This window comes from Loxodonta africana, chromosome 14, assembly GCF_030014295.1.
Source record: "Loxodonta africana isolate mLoxAfr1 chromosome 14, mLoxAfr1.hap2, whole genome shotgun sequence".
Lineage (NCBI taxonomy): Eukaryota > Metazoa > Chordata > Mammalia > Proboscidea > Elephantidae > Loxodonta > Loxodonta africana.
The window spans coordinates 80082585-80101655 of record NC_087355.1 but is presented as its reverse complement, the minus strand read 5'-3'; the positions used below and the strand labels follow the sequence as shown (position 1 = coordinate 80101655).

General features: G+C 41.4%; 1 protein-coding gene across 1 annotated transcript in view; it reads left to right on the top strand.

Annotated features, from left to right (window-relative positions):
• ADCY8 (adenylate cyclase 8) overlaps positions 1-19071 on the top strand; it is a 223057-nt gene that overhangs the window by 43720 nt on the left and 160266 nt on the right. Inside the window, exon 2 of the mRNA XM_010588496.3 lies at positions 1481-1630. Within this exon, the coding sequence (XP_010586798.2) occupies positions 1481-1630 (150 nt within the window). The remainder of the gene's footprint in view (positions 1-1480; positions 1631-19071) is intronic.

Here is a 19071-nt window from a genome sequence, read left to right as displayed (position 1 = left end):
CTATCAATCCTTGGTCCACCTCTGTCCTCGGGCTACCACTAACCTACCTTCTTTTCTGTCTCTCTTCCAGACATGTTATAAGTGAAATCACATATCACCTGACGGTCTTTTGGTCTTTTATGTTGGGCTGCTTTCACTTAGCATAATATTTTTGAGGTCATCCTTACTGTAGGGTGTATTAGTAGTTTTGTTTTCCTTCTTACTGCTAAATAGCATTCTGTTGTTGGATTTACCACATTTTTAATCCGTTTACCACCTAGTGGATATTTCGATTGTGTCCACTTTTTGGCTACTGTGAATAGTACCACTATGAGCACTCATATACAGGCCTTTGTATGGATACGTGTGAGCCCGTTGTTGCAGCCACTGTGTCAATCCATCTCACAGAAGGTCTTCCTCTTTTTCGCTGACCCTATACTTTATACTTTACCAAGCATGATGTATTTCTCCAGGGACTGATCTCTCCTGACAACATGTCCAAAGTATGTTGGATATAGTCTTGCCATCCTTGCTTCTAAGGATCATTCTGGTTGTACTTCCTCCAAGACAGATTTGTTCGTTCTTTTGGCAGTCCATGGTATATTCAATATTCTTTACCAACACTGCAATTCAAAGGCGTCAATTCTTTGGTCTTCCTTATTCATCATCCAGCTTTTGTGTGCATATGAGGTGATTGAAAATACCATGGATTGGGTCAGGCACCTTAGTCTTCAAGGTGACATCTTTGCTTTTCAACACTTTAAAGAGATCTTTTGCAGCAGATTTGCCCAATACGATGCATCTTTTGATTTCTTGAGTGCTGCTTCCATGGGTGTTGATGGTGGATCCAAGTAAAATGAAATCCTTGACAATTTCAATCTTTTCTCCATTTACCATGATGCTGATTGGTCCAGTTGTGAGGATTTTTGTTTTCTTTATGTTGAATCGTAATCTAAACTCATATATTTTATCTGTGTTACAAAGCCTAGAGGATGATGTTATAATTTTTTCTTATATAAAGTGTCACATGCATTTTAAAGAAAATGACAAGAATACATAGTCTTTTTTATACATAACCAGATATTTAGCATTTCTTCTGCTCTCCATTCCTTTTGAAAATCCATTTCCATCTGGTATCGTATTTCTTTAGCCTGAAGAAACTTCTTTAGCATTTCTTATGGGGGAAATTAGATAGAGTGAGGAAGAATGAATAAGCTGACCGTTCCCTCTTTTCTTACCTCAGGTGTACAGTCCAGGGTCAGGCCTAAACTGTGGAGGGAAAAAGCTTTAAATTGGGTAGAGTGGTCATAGGAGGCCTCTCTGAGTCGGTGACATGTGATCCAAGACCTGAATTAAAGGTGTGGTTCTGTTAAAATGCCACCAGACATTTGGATTACTACAATAAGATTTATCACTGAAAAAAAAATTGTTTTTCTCTTTGCCTCCCAAACAGCTCTCGTTTTGACCACCTGACCAGGTTCTGTTTGTGATTCTGTTGTAGGTGGTGGCCCAGGCAGTGTTATTCATGTGTATGAACACAGCTGGGATCTTCATCAGTTACCTGTCAGACCGGGCCCAGCGCCAAGCCTTCCTGGAGACTCGGAGGTGTGTGGAGGCCAGGCTGCGCCTGGAAACAGAGAACCAGAGACAGGTACTGAGTGGAGAGGCTGTGTGACCCGGTTATCGCCTAGCCAGTCTTTGAGTTAATTCATGGGGCTCTTTTCCTCTAAAAACACATCCTGACTTGCAAGTAGTCCCTCAAAATTTGTTTCATGGGGTTCAGAGTTTAAAATAGCTACGTGAGACTTACAGGCGAACTTGGGTTGGTCTTATTCTCCACATTCTATTACTTGTTCCTCACAAGAAATGAAACAATTATAGTCAGAAAATGGTTTCCAGACACCTTTGACGGACATCTGTGTTTATAAATGCACCCGTGGTTCCTAACAACCATCAGCATTTGCATCTTTGACCCTACTTCTTTGAGACTGTAAATTATTATTTCAAATAAAAACTTTTGTTACATAGAGATTCAAATTGTAGCAATCTCATAGAAGAATCTTGCGCATATCTATTTTCTAATATTCCTTTGACTTTCAGAAGTGATGACTGTACATAATCAGTTCAATGGACCATGACATCATTCCCAGAGTAGGGCATGCATGGGAAAGGCAGATTAGGTGTGGTGGGGTGATGATGAGTTCAAGTTGGGAGAGGTTGAGATAAAAGAGTTTCCTGGGCATTCTGATTGGTTATATGGTATGGGGATTTAAAACATAGCTCTAGCTTCAAATATGTTTGCTGAAAATAAAATTGGCTGTCAAGGAATGAAGATTAACCCTAATAAAGCTATTCATATATTCAAAATTTATATATACCAATGCCTCTGAAGCAATTTCCAAAGAGGAATATCAGGAATGTGTAAAAAATTGGCTTTGGAATCAACATATAGCCTCCTAAGGGTATATGCTCTTGGGGATTTTGTGTTCAATGGATTTATTAGTTCTGTCATACTAGGCTTTTTTTTTTTTAAAAAAGTTGTGTCTATGGATACACAGTTGCTTTATTAAGCTTTATGTGGTAATGGTTGGAGAAATCATTAAAAAAAAAAAAGTCGTGAAAGAGTCACTACTTTGCTCACCTTCATTTGATCAAATCCTCAGTAAAACATGCTTCGTTCAAGTGAGTGAAGCCAGGTCTGTGTGATAATGGATGAGGGGGATGGGTAGGGTGCAACTTGGCAAGACTTAACCCCCACTGCCACATGTCATTGCCAAGGGCACAGAGGAAACCACCTGATTTCCAGAACCTACACAGACTTCACAGGATTAAGAATTCAGGAACTTCCAAGTTAACATCTAGAGCTATTACACAATAGTTTTCCCGTACTTTCCCTGGATAGCTCTATGGAATAATTTAGGAAAATAATTTTAAGAAAGAAAGATTGTACAATAAACATGAGTATCTCCCAGGACTATATATTGTGTTCTTCTGCAAAACAGAGCAGTTGGCAGACGGGCAAGTCACTCTTTCCACTGGATCTGTGCCAACTCAGAGAATGCTGCCATGTTAATAATTTATATATTCAGCTGGTCTTGGTGCTCCATCACAACTGGAGCTGCAATTGCGGGTGGGTTGTCTTGGATGCTCAGTCTCTTATTTAGCTTTTCTGAAGCACTGGACACACTGGGAATTATGGCCTTCTCACACCTGTAAGATTTTCTCCTTTTCCCATGTCTCAGTTTGGGTTCCTGGATTCACTGCAATCTAGTAATCTAACATGGAGGGCTCTTCCCCCACTCCCGCTAATCTTTTTTTGCTTTAAGTTGGTGGAAGGAAGGAAAAAAATAATTATATAGAGATGAGAATGAGTAACAACTAGAATGTAATAAAAAATGCACTAATCACGCACACCTCAGTTCTCTTACTTTCTAGTCTGGCCACCTAAGCCACTTAACTTCTCATCTCTCGGTTCCTCATCTGTACATGGGGGCAGTGTCTTCCTCTTCAGCAATGTGTTTGCCTCAAATGAGATAATATGTATAAAGCAATATGAACTTAAAGGTCAACCTTATTGTTTTCACTGTTGAAATGCAAGGAAAGACTACCCTATCCTTGGTTCTGGAAATGAAGTAGAATATGATGCAGACTTGTAGACTTGTCCTATGTTCACAATTACGATAAATTATTTTTGGTATGTGGATCACCCTACTTCCCCAAGGGAGAGTATCTGCAATAGCTGGCTCTCTATCAGCCAGTGCTAAAGTTACTTTCCATTGAAATTTGATCTCTGCCTCAGGTTTCCAGCATCCCTGAGTACTTCCCTGTGGTGGGTGGGCAGTCCCGTCCAGCAGACAAGCAGACAAAGCCCGGAGAGAAGGCTTTCAAATGAGCCTTCTTCCCTGAATTTGAAACCTTTGCTTAGTACTTACTGGCTTTGTGAATCTGAGCAAGTAACTTTACCTGAGTGTTAGCTTCTCCATCTGTAGCATGAGGAGAGTAATACCATTCCTACAGAGTCTCTTTGATGTTTAGGAATATTGAGTGTAATGGCCTTGAGGTTCATTGAAGACTTGCTATTAGCATCACTGTGCATAATGACATCTATGAGTCAACCAGCATCATTCAGGCCCAGAAGCGCTCATTTGAGAGCCCATTATGCACTAGCCTGTCTTGATTGAAACCCCAACTTAAGGTTATTTGCATGAAGAGAAGTCAAGATGGCGGTTCTCTTCAGGTGTACTGTGATTGAAACTCATCATTAAGCTCCATATCTTTTAAAATATCATGTGTCATAAACAAATTCAGCCCCATAATTTACTTCTTATCAGAACTAATTATAGTGACATAACTGTGAGAAATTCTACACCATGTGAAGGAGATACTCTATGGGCCTAAGTGATGGCAGATACCTTTTCCTTGGTAATTATCCCAAAGGAGACTAAAAAAAAAAAAAAAAAAAAATTTTTTTTTTTTTTTAAATAAATGGCTTTTATTTTTCTTTCTTTCTTTCTTTCTTTTTTGCACTTAACAAATGTGGAATCAAAGAGGCCATAGTCACAGAAATGGTCAAGTTTTATGGCTTTATCTCATGATAGCATATAGAAAAAAATATATTTAAATGGTCTAATTGTTCAATTATGTATTGATTTATCCTGAAGGCCTACTACATGCCGGGAGCTCTGCTGGGCATTGGGGATACACCTAATGGTGACTAACACTCAATCCCTGGCATTATGGGGTTTCCCAGGGAGGAAGGTGACAGACAACTTCACAGAAGTCTATGACAATAGTGTATAAATCAACCCTAAACCAGAGGCTCATTGATGATGAAATGATGCCTGAGTTGACACTTGAATGAATAGGATTTAGCTCAGTATATAAGAAATTAAGGTTACCTCACAGAGGACAAACAACACATGAAAACATCCTGAAGAAATGGAGAACATAGTTTGTTGAGGCAATCGTGAGCACTCCTATGATCATTCATCCATCCATCCATCCATCCATCCATCCATCCATGCATCCATCCATCCATTTATTAGTTCTGGAGATACAGAGACAAACTCATCTCTACTCCGGATTTGGCCTGGAGAATGAATAGTACTTAATTGTTAGAAAAGAAGGAAGAAAAAAATGAGCAAAGATACTGATGATCAGAAACATACAATCACTGAAGGACAATTCCGGGCAGTAAGTCCTCTCTGAAACCCACCTGCAAAGTTGTGTACTTTCTTCAATGGAACTTCACTGCATCTTTCCATTCAGTGAAAAAAAAATACATATTATTAACTATGCACCAGGCATTTTTCAAAGTGATGTGCAAACCAAAGTGAACAAAATCTATTACAAATCTGTATTATCGCATGTCACACTGGATCTCAATCACATTTTCATGCCTCCATGTCAGGGTAGACTGTGAGCCCCTTAAGGGTGGCTGATGGCTTGTTCCTCTATATATCCCCATTAGCAGTGCCTGAAAACCAGTGTGGAATATATGTTTATGAAATGACTTGAGTTGTCAATAGTTAACGTTTTTCCAGTTAGGTACAAGCAGCAACTAGAGGGTAAGTGGCACATGAACCAGGCTCCCTCTTGTTCAGTGGGTTCCATCACATGATAAGATAATTGAGGTCAAGGAGTAATGGGTTAATTCTTTGAATAACCTGAGGTTGAATGCATGGTTCTTGAGGTCAAGAGCAAGCAGGAATGAAAGACTAGAAGATGTTAAAAGTCTTTGCTCAATGTGCCTCCTAAATCAGGTTTTAACTTGGCTTGAAGTGGAAGATGACTCCCAACTTAACAGCATCTCACTTCCCTCTCATAGTAGCTGACACAGTGTTAGGAAGAAAACACTCAATGGGCCCAAATGTTGAAATTTTTCATTTAGATGACTAGGTTTGAGATAAGAGTGGAGCACATATTGGTCTTTTCTTTTTGGGAGGCAAGGACTTTTTGTTTTTTGAACAATTTTATCCCCAGTTGCAACTGGCACAGAGCATACTAAGCATTTAGACTACTATCTAGCATCTTGTTCTCCATCCTCTCTCCCTCCAATCTGGTCTCCATCCCAAAAGCTTGGTCTCTTCAGAACCAATAAAATGTAGCAATGAAGAGCAAAAACTTTAGTGTCTGGAAGACTTGGATTGCAATCCCGTTCCTGTGCTTCCTGGCTGGGGGACCTTAGGCAAACTGCTCCTTCCTAGAGACCTTGATTTCATGCATGTAAGAAGAACGTGGTAACCATACCTTCCTCCAAATGTTGTGGTGAGGATTAAGTATGTGTACTTCTGAACCCATGGCAGGTTCCTCATGAACACAGTTAAGTGTTCTGGAATTATTCTTCGCAATGTTTTCTGTAATTTGTTATGACCCACACAGTCGAATGCCTTTGCATGGTCAATAAAACACATAGCACCTGTCATATTTTATGACATCTACTAGTTTGCATTTCTCTCTCTCCACCATCACTAAAAACTAAGGGCAGCTATTGTGTTGTGTTGCTGTTAGGTGCCATCAAGTCAATTCCAACTCACAGCGACCCTATGTGCAACACAACAAAACAATGCCCAGTCCTGCACCACCCTTACAATTGTTGTTATCATTGAGTCCATTGTTGCAGCCACTGTGTCAACCCATCTTGTTTAGGGTCTTCCTCTTTTTCGATGACCCTCTACTTTACCAAGCATGATGTCCTTCTCCAGGGACTGATCACTCTTGATAATATGTCCAAATTATGTGAGATGAAGTCTTATCATCCTTGCTTCTAAGGAACATTCTGGCTGTATTTCTTCCAAGACAGATTTGTTTGTTCTTTTGGAAATCCATGGTGTATTCAATATTCTTCGCCAACATCACAGTTCAAAGGTGTCAGTTCTTCTTCAGTCTTCCTTATTCATTGTCCAGCTTTTGCATGCATATGAAGCGATTGAAAATACCATGGCTTGGGTCAGGTGCACCTTAGACTTCAAGGTGACATCTTGAAGGCAGCTACTTCATCTAATTCATCTTTAATTCCTTGGTATTTATCTAGCACCAAACCAATAAAACCAAACTCACTGCCATTGAGTCGATTCTGACTCATGGCAACCCTGTAGGACAGAGTAGAACTGCCCCATAGGGTTTCCAAGAGTGTAAATCTTTACAGAAGCATCTTTCTGCTGCGCAGCAGCTGGTGGGTTCAAACTGATGACCTTTTGGTTAGCATCTGAGCTCTTTAGCCATTGCACCACCAGGGCTCCCTCTTATCTAGCACACAGACTGGATTATCAGCTCTTCTGGTTAATGTTTATTTAACTGAGCTTTATTGAATTTAAACTTTAGCTCCAGGCTTCATTCTACTTACATGAGGTTCATATTGTAATAGTTCTCGTGTGTAAAGGTAAAGAGGCTTTTGCCCATTATGACCCCTGTTAAAAACTTGAAAGGGTCACACTTGCCGAGTTCAAGAGAGATTGGGACAAGCTGAACACACATCTGATACAGACCTGCTAGGGGAATTTTCCATCTGGGTGCCACATCTCGGAACATCTCTCACTGGGGAGTTAAATTCTAATTATTATGGTTTCTGTAATCCCACTTCTCCCAGATGATAGTAATGTCACATATTTATTGTAAATATTTATGTATATCGGTTGTTGTTTTTCTGTTGTTGTTTGGTTGTTTTTGTTTTTTGTTTTTTAGCTTTGAGGATTGCCTAAGCCTCCTTATGGTAATCATGGCATTTTGAGGTGTCTCAGAAGCTCTGGGACTCGAATAAATTTCTGATGATGCCATATGTCGCAGCAGCAGGGAGATTATTTTTAAATGCAGCAGATGTTTTAGCTGTATTAAAGCAATTTTGTTTAACTGAAATAACTTTGTTAGACAATATTGGTGTAAGGTAATGGCTTGGGCAATAGAGTGGGTGAGAAAAGTAGCTTTCATCATGAGCTCTGTGTTGATCGGTATGGTTCATCTTGGTACCCTGAAGCATCTGGGGGATTGTTATTAAAGCTCTGGATACCTATAAGTAGTATGGCAGAGTCTTTTCATTCATTCATTCATTCATTCACTTATTCATTCATTCAAAGTAGCATCAAGGTTGACTTGGAAGTGGCAGACCTCAGAATATATGTTTATTCTTTCTGCTCCAACTAGTTGGGTCTTCCCATTAGGCTCCAAAACCCTGTGAGCCATTTTCCATCTCTTCTATTGAAGGCAGCCCATGTATCATCCTTCATACCCAGCCTTATCTGTTATTGACAGATTTCGTATTCACTATTTCCTAGTTTATACTGGAATATGCACTGTTTCTTATGCTTTCTTCTTGCCTTCCCTCACCCAGGCCTTTTCTTCTGCTCTTCTGACTACCTGGTCTAGATTTTCAACTCTAAACCTTAGCCAACCTTCAAAACTCAGCTCAAATGTCACCTCCTCCACAAAGTGCCTCTCTGACCTCCTCAGCTATGATCTCCATGAGAGTTTTCATTTGTACATTTCTTTATGGTATTAATCTCTTTCTACATTCTGCTATGCCTTATCTTATTCTTCCTTCTATAATATGAACTGTTCAAAGACAGGACATACATTTCATTTGTGTTCTGGATCCAGAAGAGAGAAACCCAAACTAGGAAGAAAAGCAGAGACAGCCAACATACAGTGGGAGCTGCTAATCATGTTTTTCAAATATTCTTTCATGCAAAAATATTTGTGAATAGATCTGGGGAGAAGACTCTTCTCTCATGATATGATTTCTGAGGCCTTTGTCTTCCAAAACAGAGAGTCCAATCTCTCCTTGATGGTTAAGAACTTTCTTTAACTTCCTCCATACATCAGTTCAATATCGCCTTCTATTATTTCTTTTCATAAATAACTTCAGCCTAGGTAGCTTGTTACCTAAGCAAAATTTAAAAAACTAAATAGGAATTTCACCTACCAATATCTTCTTTATCAGCTTGCAAGCATCTCTTCCTCTGTGCTTCATTTCTTTCACAGCCAGTATTCAAGGAATAAAAAGTAAAATATTATACTTACCACCATCCTCCCCCAATACGTAATGCTCTACAACTGCACTGTTCAGTAGAACTTCCTGTGATGATGAAAACATTTTATGTCTGTGCTACCCGATAGCCACTAAGCACACGTGACTATTGAACAGCACATGAAATGTGGCTAGTGTGACTGAGGAATCAAATTTTTTATTTTTTTTTAATTAATTTAAATTTCAATATAAATTGCCATATGTAGCTAGGGCTTCATATTAGACAACATACATCTATAGTCTAGATTTTTCCACACAACTATACTGTTACTAGTTAGATCTGTTTGCAAGTAATACAGTGAAAGCTGTGAGAGGCAGAACTCAACAGGGCTGCCTTGTTTATCTGGGTCTCACAAGCTTTCTGCCTTTGACAGGGTGTAGTCTTGCCATTTTTCTATTACTCATTTTCTTGGAAAGTATTTGAGTTTTCCTTCTCTGACAGGTTTCCGCCTTGCATAGGTTCTGGCTTTGGGAGGTTTTACTGTAGTAACCTGCTCCAGCTCACTTAAGAAAAAAGATAAGAAAATGTTATCGTAAGGCTGCAAGGGGATCCCAAAGAACACTTATTGGGAGAACTGATTCTGAGCCCAGGAAAGGGTGGAAATCAGAAAATGGAGAGCCACCAAAATCCAGGGAGCTTTCTGTCCATCTTTGATTTTTTTCTGTGCGTCTGCTTCATTCTCTCCGTCTCTTCAAACTTTTTCTGCTATTCAGGTTGTTGTTGTTGTTAGCTGCCATCAGGTCAGCCCTTGACTCATGGCAACCCCAAACACAGCTAAACAAAACACTGCCCAGTCCTGCACCAGCCCCATGATCGGCTGTAGATCATTGTGATCCATAAGATTTTTATTGGCTGATTTTTGGAAGTACGTTGCCAGACCTTTCTTCCTAGTATATCTTAGTCTGGAAACTCTTCTAAAACTTGTTCAGCATCATAGCAACACATAATCTACCACTAACAGATGGGTGATGGCTGTGTGTGAGGTACATTGGTGGGGAATTGAACCCATGTTCTTTTGTGGGAGAAGGAAGAACTTAAAGGGCTTAAAGCAAACAGTATTAATAAGGAAAATACAGAGGCAATTGGTATATATGCTGTGGAGACGGCATCAATAGGAGCTAGTGCTGCAGTTAATATGGATGGATTAGGTACAAGGACGAGAATTCTACCACTGAACTACTGATGCTATCCAGGCTACACAATGGAAATCGCTGTGACATAATCTCTTGAAAGTTTACATCTCCTCTGATCTGGAGACGAGTCCAAAATGAAAAAGCTCTTAGGATCAGCTGAAAAGTACTGGAAGATGAGATCTGCCTGGCCAACCTTTGGTTAGGTATCCACTCAAGACCAGTCATGAGAAGCAATATCATACAGCAGAAACATGGCCACTGAGCACCAGTCCCTGATTGTGGGGTGGGCAGTTTGCTGAGACAAAAGGCAAGTACCGTCCTCCACTCTCTGAAATCTTTTCTCAGTAGGCCCTGTTCTTCTAATCATGAAAGCAAATGCCTCCTTTCATCCTTGACCTCTGCAGCACCAAGCACTGCTGACTCACCGTCTTTTCTTGAAGTACTTTCTTCCATTAAGTTCACAAAGTGTTCTCTCTTGGTTCTCTTTCTTGTCTTTCAGATTTCTATGTTTCTGTCATGTATCTTCTTTCTCCTCCAAACTCTTACATGTAGGCCTTCCCCAAGAGCCCCTCCTTGACTCCTATGTTTTTATCTCTTGTCTCTCTTGGTGATTTATCATAATCCAGTCATCTCTTCTGGATTGTCCCATGTCAACATCTCTAACACCATGTTGTTTCCTACACTCCATATCCCCATCACCAGTTTCCTGCTGGATGACTCCATATGCATGTCCCACAAATGACCCTGGCCCAGTCTTTTCATGATCTCTCCCCACCTGAATTCTTCTCTTTCTATATGATACTTCCTTGTACCTGATCCACCCGCATCAACTTGCAGCTCCAACTCCTATTGATGCTATTTCCACAAAATATGTACTAATTGTCTCTATAATTTCCTTATTAATACTGTTTGGTTTAAGCCCTTTCCATTCTTCCCTCTCCCACAAAAGAACTTTCTAACTGATGCTAACTAGTTCCTAACTAGTGCTAACTTGTCTAACCACATGGAGTCATTCACCCCAAAAATTCTTCTTGTGAAAGAAGTTGTATTATCCTTCTCCCTATCTCCCTCGGGATCTATGAAGTAGGAAACTACGAACAGATTGCATCTCCTGGAAATGCAAGGAGCGTGAAGCCTCTGCTTTCTCTCTACCTACTCTTAACCTTCCCCATCTTATTGTGAAGAGAGTGAAACAGGCATTGCTTTTGTTTCTCCAGAGAGTGGAGTTCATGGGTTAGAGGTCACTGCATATTCATCTTGCACGCCTTTTTTTGGGATCAGAGTGTAGCTGCTCTCCTCCTTGCAGGGAACCCACTGATGAAAGCCCTGCAGGATTGGAGAGCCCTCATAGGCCCAGCTGTTCTGTCTCTAGCCAGTGAGGTATAAATCATTATCAGTTGCCATCGAGTCTACTCACGGTGACCCCATGTATGTCAGAGTAGAGCTGTGCTCCATGAGGTTTTCAATGACTGATTTTTTGGAAGTAGATTACTGGACTTTTCTTCCAAGGCACCTCTGAGTAGACTCAAACCCCCAACCTTTCGATTAGCAGCATGTTAACTATTTGCACCACCCAGGGACTCCATGGTTAGTATGAAAAGAAGGAATAGGAAGCCCATGTTCACCCACATCACAGCCACGGTCTCCATCCCTTTGGCAGTAACATCACAGCTGTTCTGACTCCTACCTGCCTCCTGTATCTATTTCTCAAGTGATTCATTTGAGAGGTGAAGCAAGTGACTAACTCACACCTCAGAACCCCAGCATAGAGTGTGATGCCTGTCAGAGTTGTCTTCTTAGTATCTAATTCTGATGATGTAATTCTTCACACCAAAGCCGCCCATGGACCACTACTGCTCGTGGAATGTAAGCCAAACTCATTGGCCTGACCCATCCTACCTGGATCCAGTCCAATTTCTCGATCATGTCACTTGCTGCCTCCTCCTTGGACTCCAGAACTCCACACAGACCAGCAAGTATGCCCCACACTTCTGTGCTATTTTCTGTTCATTCCCTGTTTGCCCTCCAGATTCAGTTTCCATGCTTCTCTGCCTTTTGCTGTGCTCCAGAGGCTGGCCTTTATGGATTGATCAATAGACTCCCTTGCCTCCGGTTTCTGGCTGGGTTTAGCAAATTGGAGGCACTGGAAGCCATGACAGTGTGAGTGCAGGGGTATTCGTCTGCCCACTCCACCCTGCTGGGCTGGGGGGTGACAGTGGCTGTTTCTCTACCAAAGGTCATAACTCCTGTCAGGCAGCCCACTCCTAGGACTACAGGACTTGCCAGCTTCCAGGGATTTCCATGGCTTCCCATTCTTGCTGGCCTTGGGGTGCTTTACCATCCATTGTTGGGTTCCTAAACTCCTATTTAAGCTCTCCTCCATGCCCCCTTTTGAACTGCCAGCTATCCTGCCACAACCCCGAATGACATGCTCCTACTGTGCCCTTTGCAAGGAGTGCCCTCCGCCCATCTCTCTCTCGCTCTCTCTCTGTTTGTGAGGTTGTTTAGTAGTATAGCTAAGGGTCAGAAAAATTCTGTTGATTCTAAAATTTATATGGACGGACAAAGGGCCAAGAATACACAAGGTATTCCTAAAGAAGAACACAATGAGAAAGCTTGCCGTACCAGGTATCAAGACTTGTTATAACACTGTAGTAATTAGTAATTAAAGCGTCGTGATATTTGTATAGGGATGCACAAATTGACCAGTGGATGTGACTAGGAAGTTCAGAAACATACACGTACCAACTTGACAATTGGGAATTGCAAATTTGAGGAGAAAAGAGAGATTCTTCAATGAAGGGTGTTGGGACAATTTGTCATCCATTTGGAAAATAAAGTAAATCTCTGCCTCATACCACTAACCACATGTGGCTTTGAGCCTTGAAGTATGCCCAGTCTAAATTCAGTTGTGCAGTGAGTATAAAATACACACCATACTTTGTAGACAGCACCAAAAAAAGGAATATAAAATACCTCATTCATAATTTTTTTACATGTTGATTGTATGTTGAAATGATACTACTGGGGATGTATCGTACTGAATAGGATATACTATTAAAATGAATATCAACTATTTATTTTTACTGTTATTAATGTAGCTACTAGGAAATTTATGGAAACCCTGGTGGCATAGTGGTTAAGAGCTACGGCTGCTGACCAAAACGTTGGCAGTTCGAATTCACCAGGCACTCCTTGGACATACCATGGGGCAGTTCTACTCTGTCCTATAGGGTCGCTATGAGTTGGAATTGACTCGACGGCAACATGTACTAAGAAATTTAAAATTTTACATGTGGCTCACATTATGTTTCTACTGGACAGTGCTGACCTAAATGCTTGTGACATTTCTGTCTCCAACTTGCTAGTGTGACCCTAGGTAAGTTGTCGATCCACTTCGTGTATGTTTCCTCATCTCACAATTAGAAATGATAATTCCTGCCCTAACCCATGGGTGTGTTTTGAGAGGCAAATAACACGATGTTTGAAAAAGTGTGATTTCAACTATAAAGAACTCTACAAATGTTAGGGTTATTTCTGTGAAAATATCACCAACCCCCCACATTGATGCTCAGATGTCCCCCTTTAAGCAGCCTCCTCTAATACTTCTAGCCATGAATTATTTATTTTTCCTTGACACTTGGAAATTTCTAATTAACATAGATTTTTCACATTCTGCCTTATATCATGGGGGTCTGCTCCAGGTACCAGCGAGATTCTGAGCAGAAGGCTCAGTGTTACTGAGAGAGGCCCAACATTACTGGCCTTTGACCTTCCTATAGCAGTTGATTTCACTCAAAAGACTGTGTTTACCCCATGTGGGTGGAATGCCAACTCATGCTTTCCATCTGGCTGCCTATTTTTTGCAATCTTTCCAACACTTGATTTGTATTTCCTGAAATGGTAGGAGTAAAGGCTATGAAGAAGGATAAACCTGGATTTGATTCCCAGTTCTAACTCTGTACCTGGGTGGCCTTGGTGCACCACTTATACCCTGTGAATCTTCAATCCCTCATTGTCAAAGATGTTGATCCCTACATCTCAAGGTTGCTGTGAAAAAAATCAAGAAACACATGGAAAGCGTCAGACCATTGGCTGGCCTAGTAGGGCATCAGTGGATGAGAGCTGGGTCACAGTTGGTCCTTTAGCTATTGGACCACCAGGGCCATATCCTGAGTTTCACAGCAAAACACATGCTGATACTAGTGACTGCAATTTTTCTTCCCACTATTTGTATTCTTATTCTGATTAGCATCCATGGGCAGTACTAATTTTAAACACACTCCCTGATTCAAAGAGAGGACTTCAACCTACACTTATCTGCATACAATTAACATTTCCAGAGACAGTCCCAGAAGAAGAAATCCATCACTATCATAGCCTTTGATCCCCCCATAGAGAAGCCTAGGAACAGCTGAGGAGCCACATGGGGCCTTTTATGTCATAAATCTGTCCAGGGAATTTTGACTAAAGAAATTAGAATTAGAACCTTAGCATGGGCCAGCTACAAAATACTGAAGAGAAGGCATGCTCTGTTGCCTTAATTCAGTAGAAGGCACATTTCAAAAGTGATCGCAAATGATAGTAGGATATTGTTGCTGTTGTTGTTGTTGTCGTTTACTGCTGTCAAGTCAGCTTTGACTCGTGGAGACCCCACACACAGTAGAACAAAACATTGCCTGGTCCTGCACCATCCCTGAGATTGATTGTGCATCTGACAATGTTCTGTTGTGATTCATGATTCATAGGGTTTTCATTGGCTGATTTTTGGAAGTAGATCACCAGGCCTTTCTTCCTAGTCTGTCTTAGTCTGGAAGCTCCACTGAAACCTGTTCGGCATCATAGCAACACGCAATCCACAGACAGATGAGTGTTGGCTGCTCACGAGCTACATTTGCCAGGAATTGAACCTGGTCTTCTGCGTGGGAAGGTCCGTGGATGGTGCAAATGGTTTACGATCTACTACTAACATAAAGGTTGGCAGTTCAAATGCACCCAATGCACTACAGAAGGAAAGCTTGGCTATTTGCTTCTGTAAAGATTACAGCCAAGAAAACCCTAAAGACAGTTCTATTCCATAACATGTGGGGTTGCCATCAGTCGCAATTGATGTGAAGACAACGGGTTTGGTTTTTTGGTGAGAATTCTACCATTAACTACCAATGCCCAGATAGAACAGGGATAAATTTAAATATTTTAAAAATATTTTTAAAACATGCATGCCTAAGATAGCTTATTTTGGCTGGAAGCTTGGAAATAAACATTTCCAAATGTGCATTTGCCAGTTTTCCAGTGAAGGCCTTTGAGTACGGGTCCTTTGATTGAAGTCCTCCATTTTGCATATAGCACATGCAAAATGGATTGGACGTAAAAGAGAAGAAATAATGTAAAGGCTCTTTCAGAGTACTCTGAGTACAGAATTCTTCTATTTTTCCCAATCTTTTGCAAATGCCTTGCCCACACCTAATTTGAAAGCAGTTTTTTTTTTAGCAATGAAACTTCAGGTATTTCCAAAGCATTCAACTTATTTTTCATAGAAACAAAAGCTTCCTTTGTTTGCACGCTCATATTTTATTTTTTACACCACACACCAATAAATTTGGTTATAGCAATAGCAAATACAACTAACATCAACAGGTTTGGAGACAAACACTGCTCCTTCTTGGTAAGAATACAATACAACTAATGGAGCAGGCATGAGTGGGTGGACTATACAGAGCTAGCTAGCTGTGAGCAGTCAGTTTGTTGGGAGCCTCCATCCATAGGCTAACCTGGTAAACCAGTTAAGTAGTCTCTGTAATGCAATGTTGTTCTGTAAACTGTTTGTGAAAATCAAAAATAATCCGAGTTAATCATTTTAAAATGTTGAAGCTATTCTTGATTAGCAGTCAGAGCCTATGAAGTTGAGACAGAGGCTGAGAACTCTGCTCTCAAGGCAAGAAGAAACCCAGCATAGGGTGAAATATCATTTCAACCTCCCTTAACTCAGCAAGCAATCCTTCCTTCCCCAAATCATTTGTCCTTCCATTATTTCCTATCTTAGTGAATAGCACCAGCCTTCCACCAGTTCTCCAAGCCCACACTAGCTTCTCCCCTCCACCTCCTGATCTAGAAACCAGTTGCCATCATGCTGATTCCAACTCATGGAGACCCTATGTGTGGCAGAGTAGAACTGCGCTCTGTAGAGCTTCCAGTGGCTGAATTTTCAGAAGTAGATCATCAGACCTTTCTTTTGAGGTGTCTCTGGGTGGATATGAGCCTGCAAACTTTCAGTAAGCAGCTGAGCACGTTAATTGTTTACGCCACCCAGAAACTTCATCCCCTCATAGCCAGGTGTAATCTTGAGGAGCTGGTTCTCCTTCATGGCGGTATCCCACATTTCCCCCATCTTTCTATCCCTACTCCCTTCTTCATCTTTTTGTGGATCACTGCAACAACATCTTAACTCTCTGTAATTTCTCCTCTCTGCTGCAGCCAGAGTGATCCTTCTAAAATCAAAACCTTCCCAGGTCATTTCCATGACTATAACCCCTCCATCTCACTTCACATTGCCTTTAGGATAAAATCCAAACCTCTTCTTACCGCTCTAACCCATTGCCATCAAGTCAATTCTGACTCATAGCAACCCTCTAAGACAGAGTAAAACTGCCCCATAGTGTTTCCAAGGTGTGGCTGGTAGATTCAAACTGCCAATCTTTTTGTTAGCAGCTGAGCTCTTAACCACTGTACCATCAAGTCTCCTCTTACCGCCTCACCTTAAACAAAACCTGGGTGTAATTAGCAATAATTAACCATTATATTGCATTTAGGAAATCCTGCTGGCTTAGTGGTTAAGCTACGGTGGCTAACCAAAAGGTTGGCAGTCCAAATCCACCAGGCATTCCTTGGAAACCCTATGGGGCAATTCTACTCTGTGCTATAGGGTCGCTATGAGTCAGAATCGATTCAACGGCAACGTGTTTTGGTTTTATATTGCATTTACTGTGTGCTAGGCCCTGTGCTACACGCTTTACGTGTATTACTTCATTTAATCCTCAAAACCAACCTACGAGGTGGGTACTGTTTTTACCTCCATCTTATAGGTGAGGAAACAGATAAGCAGAGAGGTTAAGTAACAGCAGTAAGTTGTAGAAATGGCATTTGGGCCTCTACAGTCTGGCTCCAGAGCCCATATACCTAACTGTCACACTGTGTGAATTAATTAAGTTTCCTCACACCCCGTGCTCTTCAAAAGCCGTGCCTCATCACACCTTTCTCCATCCGTCGGGAAGTCCCTGACCCCTCTTCCTCACTGGAATGTCAGTTTAGACTGCCTTTAGAATGTCAAGAAACCCAAGTCCTAATGGCCTTAGCAAGAAGGAGAACGTATTGCCTCATGTCACTGAAATATCCAGGGTCAGGTAGAGCCATGCACAATTGTCATAACAGAACCGCGATGTGAGCAATGGAAAGATGCATGGAGCCCTGGGGAAACGAGATGAGTTGTCTTAATGTAGGAGCAAGAAGCAGTTCAACACACCCTAAAGCTGTGCAGAGAAAGTGACCTACTGGCCTGTGGAGGTGCCAGCTTCCAAGGTCTTTAGGGCCCCATGAAGGGCCCCACCACCAATGATACGGCCTGACGGGACTGAGGGTCTGGCTGGGTTCTTCAGGAAGCTCCCTTTGCGCTTCTCACATGGGGATGCAGTACCCTCCTGCCTCCTCCCAACTGTTCTAAAGGCTCTGACTGCACCTGCCGGCCCACCAAGTACGAGAAACTAACAATCCCAGAAGGTCATTCCCCACATGCAGTCCTCCTCCCAGACCAGCTTTAGATCTTCCTGAGTTCTAAACCTAAGTAGGCTTCAGGCACAGCTTGGTCCAAGGGCTCAAACTACAGAAGTCCAGTACACTTGATTGATTTTGCTTCATCATTCAGGACTCAGCTAAGGTAGCAACATCCAGCCAAAATTCTACATTAAGTAGTTTTTACTCACAGCCCTCCACAAAATTTGTCTCCTTGTGACTAACTTATTTCACACAGCATAATGTTTTTGAGGCTTGTGTGTGTTGTAGCATGTACTGGGACTTTATTTCTCTTCATGGCTGAGTAATATTCCATTGTATGTGAGTACCTCACTTTGTTTATCCATTCATCTGTTGATGGACATTTAGGCTTTTCCACCTTTGGCTACTATGAATAATGCTGCAATGAACATTGGTGTACAAGTATCTGTTTGCATTCCTACTTTCAAGTCCTTTGGGGTGTATACCTAGGAGTTCAATTTTGGAATAAACTGGAGCTTCTTAAGCATGGCACTTCCCACCTTACCTTATATACGTGCCATAGCTTATATCTTCCATCTGGATGGCAGGTTCCTTTGTCCATAGAGAAAGTGTATTTTTTCCCTCCATAATACTCAACCTGGTATCTAGACCTTCAGTGACACGCATCAGATGAGTAAAACAACAATTGAATTAAGGAGAATTTCCCATGCAACTTCGTCCCGAAATAGGTAAGTATTGTGGACGAATATTGAAGAATCATTTCTCTTCCTTCCTTCGTCAGTTGGATGACAGACTTCCCACAGATGCTCATATGCAGTGGAGGGGGGTCCCGTTAAACTTTAGACTCCACTAGATGCTTTTTTCCATTGTCCAACAGAGTTTACAGTTCAGCTCTAAGGAAGCTGCCTCCTCTATATATTAATCTCCAGGATGTAAATATCTTATCTTTACGCCTCCCTAGTCCCCAAGAGCTCAAAACATTTCATTTTTCACATCTATTATCCTCATATCTCTTTGGAATACGCAAGAGACAGGTGGTGCCCTGTGCCAGCTTCTAGCATGACGCCTTTAATATTTTATTGCAGTCATTTTCAGTCTCTCATTTGACTAGACAGAAAGCACGGTAAATGCAGAAATGAAGCCCAGCGTGGAGCACAAGACCACCACTA